Source organism: Lagopus leucura, unplaced genomic scaffold (assembly GCF_019238085.1).
Source record: "Lagopus leucura isolate 7727_CA_CO unplaced genomic scaffold, USGS_WTPT01 Super-Scaffold_100110, whole genome shotgun sequence".
Taxonomy (NCBI): domain Eukaryota; kingdom Metazoa; phylum Chordata; class Aves; order Galliformes; family Phasianidae; genus Lagopus; species Lagopus leucura.
In genome coordinates this window covers 3859-12766 of record NW_024962326.1, presented here as the reverse complement: position 1 = coordinate 12766, position 8908 = coordinate 3859, and the positions used below count along the sequence as shown (strand labels likewise).

The following is an 8908-nucleotide window of genomic DNA, read 5'->3' as shown; positions in this document are numbered from 1 at the left end:
CCCATACCATCCCCGTTACATTCCTCTTCCATCCCCATACCATCCCCACGCCATTCCTGTTCCATCCCTGTTTCATCCCCATACCATCCGTGATCCATCCCTGCATCATTCCTGTTCCACCCCCTTACCATCCTCATCAAATCTGTTCCATCCCCGCACCATCCTCACCCCTCTTTCATCTCCATCCCATTCCTGCTCCATCCCCACACCACCTCCATCCCATTCCTCATCCATTCCCATATCATCCCCACACCACCCCTGTTCCATCCTCATCTCATCCCTGTTCCGTCCCCACACCATCCTCATGTCACTCCAATGCAGTGGTGCTGTGGGGAGCACAGGGCTGCATCCATAGGATTTCACAAATGAAGGCAGTCTTGAGTGGGGACACACTGTGTTGGTTTGGCTCCCCGAATCCCCAAATTTCCCCTAAAAATGAAGAGCATTAAGGGATGTGCAGAAGTTTGGCATCCCTCGAGCACAGCTCGGTTTGGTTGGGCTCTGCGTTGAGGCAGTCAGGTCCTGGGCATCCTTTGGGGCTCTTCCAGCATTTTGCCCACTCTCCATGCTGTCGCATTGCCCTTTCCATCCCAGGTTCTGCAGAAGTTGGGCAAAACCATGGAAACCAAAGACGAGCAGTTTGAGCAGAGCGCAAACAACTTCCAGCTGCAGCAGGTGGCACCAGGGAGCAGAGGGGACTGGGGGGAGAGGGTCCCTCCGTGCCGCCCCCATGTCGTCTGCATGTCATCCCTGTGACTTCCCTGTTCTATCCTCATACCATCCCCATTCCATCCTCATGCCATCCCTATGCGATCTCCATACCATCCCGATTCCGCCCCTGTTTCATCCCCATGGCATCTGCAAGTTCTCCCCCTCCATCCCTGCTCCATCTCCATGCCATCTGCATTTCATTCCCATGCCATCCGCATCCTATTCCTGTTCCACCCCCACACCACCCCCATTCCATCCCTATTCCGTTCGCACATCATGCCAGTGCCATCCCCATGCCATCCCTGTACCATCCCCATCCCATTCCTGTACCATTCCCATCCCATTCCTGTACCGTCCCCACGTCACCCCCATGCTATCCCTACTCCATCCCCATTTTATCCCAATGGCATTCCTGTACCTTCCCCATGCCATCCCTATGCCACCCCTGTTCCATTCTGGTGCAATCCCCATTTCATCTCATCCCTTCCCTGTACCATCCTCCTTCCCATCCCCATCCCACCCCACCATCACTCCAATGCAATCTCCATCCCATCCTCATTCCTCCCCAGCGCCACCCCAATTCCACCTCCTTCCCATCCCCATCTTAGTTCCTCCCCGAAGCCATTCCTGTTCCATCCCCATCCAACCCCAGTGCCACCTCCATCCCATCCCTGCTCCATCCCCACCCCAGTGCCATCCCCATGCCATCCCTGCTCCATCCCCATCCAACCCCAGTGCCACCCCCATGCCATCACTGTCCCATCCCCAACACACCCCCATCCCATTCCATCCCCCCCCCCCCCACTCCCCACACTCTCTTTGGGCTCGAGAGCATCCCCACCCCAGGGGCTCCAACCTGCCCCCTTCCCCCCCCCAATACAATTGCTTTACAGAATGAAGGCAACAAACTCTACAAAGACCTGAAGGCTCTTGTCGGCGCAGTGAAAGGTACAGAGCAATGCTCCTTTTGCACACCATGGGCAGTGAAGCACAGAGCATCCGGGGGGGGTGGAGGGGGGTTGTCAGGCCCCGTGCTGCATTTCCTCACCACACATCCCAACTTTTGCAAACCCCACCCCCCCCCATCCCTGCAGTGATGCATGAGAGCTCACGAAAAGTGACCGAAACGCTGCAGGAGATCTACAGCACCGAATGGGATGGACATGTGGAGCTGAAGGCCATCGCAGACGTGAGCACTGCTGTCCTCTGAGGGTTGGGGTCACGGGGATGAGTCCATGGGGACAGAGCCCGGCACGTCCCTGATTCCCATCCCTTTCCCTCCTGCAGAGTAACGACTTGCTGTGGGAAGACTATGAGGCGAAGCTGGGCGACCAGGCGCTGCGTCTGATGGAGAACTACCTGGCTCAGTTTGGGGACATTAAGGCACGTGGGGTGTGACTGTGTGGCATGGAGTGGCGTGGCACGTCATGGCATGGGATGGGGTGGGATGGGATGGGATGAGATGGGGTGCTGTGGTGTGGCAGGGCATGGCATGGTAAAGTGCAGTACGGCACAACACGGCGTGACGTGGCATAGTGTGGTGTAGGATGGGATGGGATGGCACAACAAGGCATAGCACAGCATGGTATGGCACGGCCTGGTGCAGCATCGCATGGCACAGCACAGCATGGTACAACAACACAGTATGGAACCGCATGGCACGGCATGTGGTTTCGGGTGACACATGGCACAGCATGACATTGTGCATCATGGCATGGCACAGCATGGTGCAGAAAGGCTCAGCATGGCCGTTGGCATGGCATGGCATGATGTGGCATAGCACAGCATGGCAAGCATAGCACAGCATAGGACAGAATTGCATGGCATGGCATGGCATGGCACAGCATGGTGTGGCATGGCACATCATGGCATAGAATTGCATGGTATGGCATGGCATAGTATGACGTGGCATAGCACAGCATGGCATAGAATTGCATGGCATGGCATGGCATGGCACAGAATGACATGGCATAGCACAGCATAGCACAGAATTGCATGGCATGGCATGGCATGGCACAGCATGACATGGCATAGCACAGCATAGCACAGAATTGCATGGCATGGCATGGCATGGCACAGCATGGCATAGAATTACATGGTATGGCACAGCATGACGTGGCATGGCACAGCATGGCACAGAATTGCATGGCATGGCATGGCACTACGTGGCATGGCATGGCATAGCACAGCATGGCACAGAATTGCATGGCATGGCACAGCATGGCATATCATGGCACAGCATGACGTGGCATAGCACAGCATGGCACAGAATTGCATGGCATGGCATGGCCCAGCACAGCATGGCACAGCACGGCACGGCACGGCACTTTTCCATCTCTCTGAGGCCTCTGCCCCACTCAGGAGCGCATCGCCAAACGCAGCCGCAAGCTGGTGGACTACGACAGCGCCCGGCACCACCTGGAAGCACTGCAGAACGCCAAGAAGAAGGACGAGGCCAAGATTGCCAAGGTGGGTACAAGCTCCTCCAGGAGAGGGCTGTGCCCCACTGACATCCCCCCTAGCCCCCATAATCGCTCCGGACCCACACAGGCTGAGGAGGAGTTCAACAGAGCGCAGGCGGTGTTTGAGGAGCTGAACCGGGAGCTGCGGGAGGAGCTGCCCGTGCTGTATGGGAGGTACTGAGCTGCCCCAACCCGCAGCCCCCTCTCCAAAATCCCCCCTGAAAAAGCTTTGCAAGCACACATGCAGCATTCCAACTTCCCCCCCCCAAAAAAAAACCAACCACCCCACTGGGATGCAGCGCTGTCCCAAACAGCCGTCCCCATTCATCCCATTTTCACCCCCCCCCCCCCATTTATCCCCTCCCCAAGGACGGGGGTCAGGAGCTGCACCCCTCCGGCCCCCTCCTCCTCGTGCCCCATTTCTCCCCACAGCCGCATTGCCTGCTACGTCACCATCTTCCAGAACATCTCCAACCTGCGTGACATCTTCTACAAAGAGATGAGCAAGGTGGGACCCCAAAGCCCCCTAAAGACACCCCCTCCCCCCCCATTCCGCTGGTTCTGCGCCGCTCTCTGGGGTTGGTGGGGATTTGCATCACCTCCAGCGCTCCGGTGCTGTTGTCAGCAACGAGCAGCGCTGCTTCACCACCAAATTTGGGGATGAAAAAAAAAGTCTTTTTATCCATTGTTTCAATGGTGGGGGGAAAAAAAATACAGGAAGAATTTTGGAGTTTTGCTTCTTCTGTGGGGATCAAATACCCCCCAAAGGGAATCAGAGAGAGGAAGGATGGGAGAAGCAATTTCCTCACAGCTGGTGCTTTCCGGCCTCCATGTGACCTCTTTTTAACCCAAATTTGCCCTTTGTGGGATGCAGCCCCACCCATGGGGGTCCCGGGGACTCTGATGAGTTTCTCTCCCCCCACACAGCTCAACCGTGACCTCTACGAAGTGATGGGGAAACTTGACAAGCAGCACTCCAGCAAAGTCTTCATCATCAAAGGTGTCTCCAGGTAATGGGGGGTCCCATGGTGCCCCAGAGCCCCCTCCCCCAAAAAGTGGGTGGATGTAACGCCCTCCTCTATTTCTTCCTGTGACCAATGGGGATGGATGAGCACCTCCTGACGTTGGGTTCTGTTGGGATGAATTGGGGCTGAGCATCTCCTGACGTTGGGTGATGAACTGGGGCTGAACACCTCCCAGTGCTGGGTGCCATAGGGCTGAATTGCAGCACCTCCTGATGTTGAGGGCTACAGGGTTGAACTGAGGCTGAGCATCTCTTGATGTTGGGCGTTAGAAGTTTGAACTGGGGCTGAGCACCTCCCAGAATTGAGTATTATAGGGATGAGAGCCTCCCAACACTGGGTGCTGTAGAGATGAGTTGGAGCTGAGCGTGTCTAGGCATTGGGTGCTGTAGGGCTGAATTGGGGCTGAGCATCTCCCAACGTTGGGTGTTACATAGGGTTGAACTGGGGCTGAGCACCTCCTGATATTGGGTGGTGGACTGGTGCTGAATGCCACCCGGTATTGGGTGTCATAGGGTTGAATTTCAGCACCCTGTGGTGTTGGGTGCTGTAGGGTTGAATTGGGGCTGAGCACCTCCCAGTGTTGGGTGCTGTAGAGATGAAATGCAGCTGAATGCGTCTAGACATTGGGTGCTACAGGGCTGAACTGGGGCTGATCATCTCCTGGTGTTGGGTGCTAGAGGGTTGAACTGGGGCTGAGCACCTCCCAGTGTTGGGTGGTGAACTGAGGCCTTTGGCTTTGGTGCCCCTCCAAGTGAATGGGATGCCTGGGGATGAATTTGGGTTGGGGATGCAATTTGGGTTGGGGACGCGGTGTCACCAAGACCCCAGGGCAGCGTCCAGCTGCATTTAGGGTCTCACGGGAGCTGAACCCAATCTGTCATCCCCCCACGCAGCAACCGCCGCTCGCTGCTCATCTCAGCCCCCGTCAGCCCCCCAGCCGTCTACCCTTGCCCGGAGAAGGCACCCAACTGGGACCCCTCATCAGGAGAAGAGCAGACACCAACGACCCCCGGGGTGGGCAGCGGTGCCACTGAAGATGTCCCCAATGGCCCCGCAGCACCGGGTCCAGCTGAGCCGGGTGCCCCCATGCCTGGACCCCCTCCAGCCTCACCCATGAGTGTGGGGTCTGCGTCAGAGTCAGAGTGCAGCCAGGAGAGTCATGAGATCGACCTCAGCCCCAAAGAGATGGAGGTGTCTGTGGGCAGTGGGTGCCCTGAATGCCCCAAAACAGAGGGGGCTGCCGGGGGGGGAGTTGAGGGCATCGCTGCATCCATGGCTTCCATGATCCTCTCCAAGGCCATCGCTGTGGCCTCCGGTGCTGCTCTGGAGGACAGCGATGGCACCGGTGGTGGGGACAGCATCGACAGTGAGCCCAGCCCCGTGGAGGGGGCAGGGGAGGGTCCACCCACCGAGGGATCAGTGGAGAGTGTGGAGGGGACAGATGTGTCCCCAGAGGTGAGCAAAGGGGAGACCTTATTGCTCTCTATAACTTCCTGAAGGGAGGTTGTAGTGAGCTGGGGGTCGGCCTCTTCTCTCGTGTCATTAGTGATAGGACCAGGGGGAATGGTTTCAAGCTACGGCAGGGGAGATTCAGGCTGAACATGAGGAAGTATTACTTTTCAGAAAGGGTGGTCAGGCACTGGAATGGATGCCCAGGGAGGTGGTGGAATCACCGACCCTGGGGGTGTTCAAGGAAAGACTGGATGTTGTGTTGAGGGACATGGTTTAGTAGGAGCTGTTGGGAATAGGTGAACGGTTGGACTGGGTGATCTTTTAGGTCTTTTCCAACCTTAGTGATTCTATGATTCTATGATTCTATGATTCAAAGCCCAGGTCACGGCACTGAGGGTGGGGTTTGGAAAGCAGAGGGGGCTGCACCCCGTGGAGGCACATGGGGTGATGCCCTGGGGTGCTCAGAGCCCCCATAGAGGAGATGGAGGGTGGGGGGGTCTGTGATTGAGCCCCAGCTTTGTGCAGGGATGGGGGTCTGGGGATAGGCCCAGTCTGATGCAAGGCAGGACACAGGGCCTGGGGGGTCCATGGATGAGCCACGGTGCAGGGACAGGGGGACGGGGGAGGCCAGGGGCGAGGGGTTGGGGGGAGATGAGCCCCAGCTGGATTCCAGGATTTGGGGATGGGGGGGTCAGGAGATGAACCCCAGCTTTATGCAAGGAGATGGAGTTTGGGGGGGGAGGGGGAGGGGACAGAGTGAGGGGATCAGGGGATGAGCCCCCCCCCCCCATGCATCGCTGCCATCCCCGCAGGTGGGGCCGGACGCAGGGCCTTGTGAGCATGGCACACCTGAACCACAGGAGCAGGACGTGAGCTGTGACCCCCCCCAGGACACCAGCGAATCCCTCACCCCACTGTGACCCCCGCTCTGTGGCCCCCACCTCCAAAGTTGTGCAGGCAGTGAAGGGGGAGCAGCTTCATGGCACTGCCTGCAGATCACTGCGCCTAACCGTAATGTGCTTCACAACACACAGTGCTGAAATGAAATAAAGGCAGAGGGCAGCGCCAGCACCTGGAAATGCACTGAGAGAAGAGGTCAGATTTTTTCAGACCACAGTTCCATCCCCAGCGCCAAATCTGGGATTTGCACTGCAGCGGGGATTGCATACAGATGGTGCATCCCATGCAAACCTTCGTGCTGCAAAGGTGCAGCTTTGGGGTGCACAACAGCTCCATTCCCAGCACCAAATCTGGGGTTTGCATTGCAGCAGGCATTGCACATTGATGGAGGACCCCACGCAAACATCTGTGCTGCAAAGGTGCAGCTTTGGGGCTCCCCACGGAGCAGCTCCTGTGGGTCTTACGGACGGGTTCACAAAGGGGATTTGTGCCCCACCTCCCTCCGGGCTCCACGTGTGTGCAACGCACTTTGCAACGCACTGCAGGCTGCCCCATCCTGCACCAGCAAAGGGTTAAGCAGGAGGAATTGCAGCTCTGTCATCATCAGGGGCAGTGGAACTGGAAAGGTGAGGCAGGAAGGGAACGCCCGGGCGAGGTCAAGGCTGCACTGCACTGCATTACGCTGCACTGCACTGCAAGGAGCAGCACATGGTGCCTGCAGCCCCACACGGCCGGCACGGGTATGGGGGAGTGGGGGGGATTTGGGGTGTGCTTCGTGCTTGGGGTGGTGAGAATGAAGGGTGGGAATGGGGTGGTGGGTATGGAGTGATGGGTGTGGGGTGGTGGGTGTTTGGTGTAGGGTGTCAGATATGGAGTGGTGGGTGTCTGGTTTTTGGGTATGGGGTGCTGGGTGGTGGGTGTTTGGTGTAGGGTGTTGGGTATGGGGCGGTGGGAAGGGGGTGATGGGTGTGGGGTGGTGGGGGTATGGTGTTGGGTATGGAGTGTTAGATGTGGGGTGGCGGGTGTGGAGTGGTGGGTGCATGGTTTTTGGGTATGGGGTGTTGGGTTTGGGGTGTTTGGTGTAGGGTGTTGGGTATGGGGCGGTGGGAATGGGGTGATGGGCATGGAGTAGTGGGGGTATGGTGTTGGAAATGGGGTCTTGGGTATGGAGCGTTAGGGATGGGGTGTTGTATATGGGGTGCTGGGTATGGGATGTTGGGTGTTTAGGGCTGTCCATGGGGTGCCAGGTATGGGGCGTTGGGTTTGGGGTGTTTGGTGTTGGGTGTCAGGTGTGGGGTGCTGGGAATGGGGTGTTGGGTGTTTAGTGTAGTGCGTGAGGTTTTGGGGATGGGGTGGTGGGCATCCAGAGCATGGAGTTTTGCTCATGGAGAAGCTCAGGTGGAACTCAGCCCTGCAGAGGGCAAAGCAAACGCTGAGTCAGGAGAGGGGGGAATCCCACGAGACGGAGCAGAAGGCAGTGGGGCCGAGGGCCCATCCCCTGGGTTTGGGGGTGGGATGGTGCCACGCATCCCCTGCGTTGAGTTTTTGGGACGGCTGCACTGCAGGAACCACTCGAGGGCTCCAGGGAGGTTACAGGGACTAAAGAGCAACGCCGCATCTGTAACAAACCCTCACCCAGAGAGCCCTCCCCCAACCCCCTTTGCACCCAGCAGTGCAAACAAGAGAGCGTTTCCCATCCCGTGAGCACTCCCAGCTCTACAGCTCATTCCCTGCAGTCACAGCCCCACACCTCTGCCCCACGCGGTGCTCAGCGCAGAGCCGTGCAGCGCCTGCAGGACCGGCTGCCTTGTGCCCCACAAACTGGTTTAGCACTGGTTTGTCTCCATCTGGACCGGCTGGTGCTGTGCTGCAGCCTGGGGGGGGTCCTGGAAAAATAGGGTTTGGCTGCTGGGAATGGGAATGAGAATGGGAATGGAGTGGGAATGGGAACGAAGTGGGAATGTTGTGTGCACGCAGTGGGGCAGGGGCTGAGGGAATGGGAATGAAAATGGGAATGGAATGGGAATGGGAATGCAGCAGGGATGTTATGTGCACAGTGGGATGGGCTGATGGATTGGGAATGGAGCAGGCATGGAGCATACGTGCAGTGGGGCAGGGGCTGAGGGAATGGGAATGGAATGGGAATGGGAATGGGAATGGGAATGGGAATGGGAATGGGAATGGGGTGGGCACAGGGCCTGCACACAGTGGGGTAGGGGCTGAGGGAATTGGAAGAGAAATTGGAATGGGAATGGGGTGAAAATGTTTTGTGCACACAGTGGGGCAAGAGCTGAGAGTATGAGAATGGGGAGGGAATGGGAATGGGAATGGGAATGGGAATGGGAATGGGAATGGGAA

General features: G+C 57.7%; 1 protein-coding gene across 2 annotated transcripts in view; it reads left to right on the top strand.

The window, feature by feature from the left end:
• BIN2 (bridging integrator 2) overlaps positions 1-7273 on the top strand; it is an 8190-nt gene extending 917 nt beyond the window's left edge. Inside the window, exons 2-12 of one of the 2 annotated variants that reach the window (XR_006181694.1) lie at positions 595-675; positions 1605-1659; positions 1806-1900; positions 1999-2094; positions 3073-3180; positions 3262-3347; positions 3606-3681; positions 4101-4183; positions 5092-5653; positions 6463-6745; positions 6919-7273. Coding sequence is in view for 1 of the 2 variants with exons in the window: in XM_042887786.1 (XP_042743720.1) it covers positions 595-675; positions 1605-1659; positions 1806-1900; positions 1999-2094; positions 3073-3180; positions 3262-3347; positions 3606-3681; positions 4101-4183; positions 5092-5653; positions 6463-6570 (1350 nt within the window). In the remaining variant the exon portion in view is untranslated. Of the gene's footprint in view, positions 1-594; positions 676-1604; positions 1660-1805; positions 1901-1998; positions 2095-3072; positions 3181-3261; positions 3348-3605; positions 3682-4100; positions 4184-5091; positions 5654-6462 lie in introns of both variants that reach the window. The other variant, XM_042887786.1, reaches the window with a different exon arrangement.
• The last annotated feature ends 1635 nt before the right edge of the window (positions 7274-8908 follow it).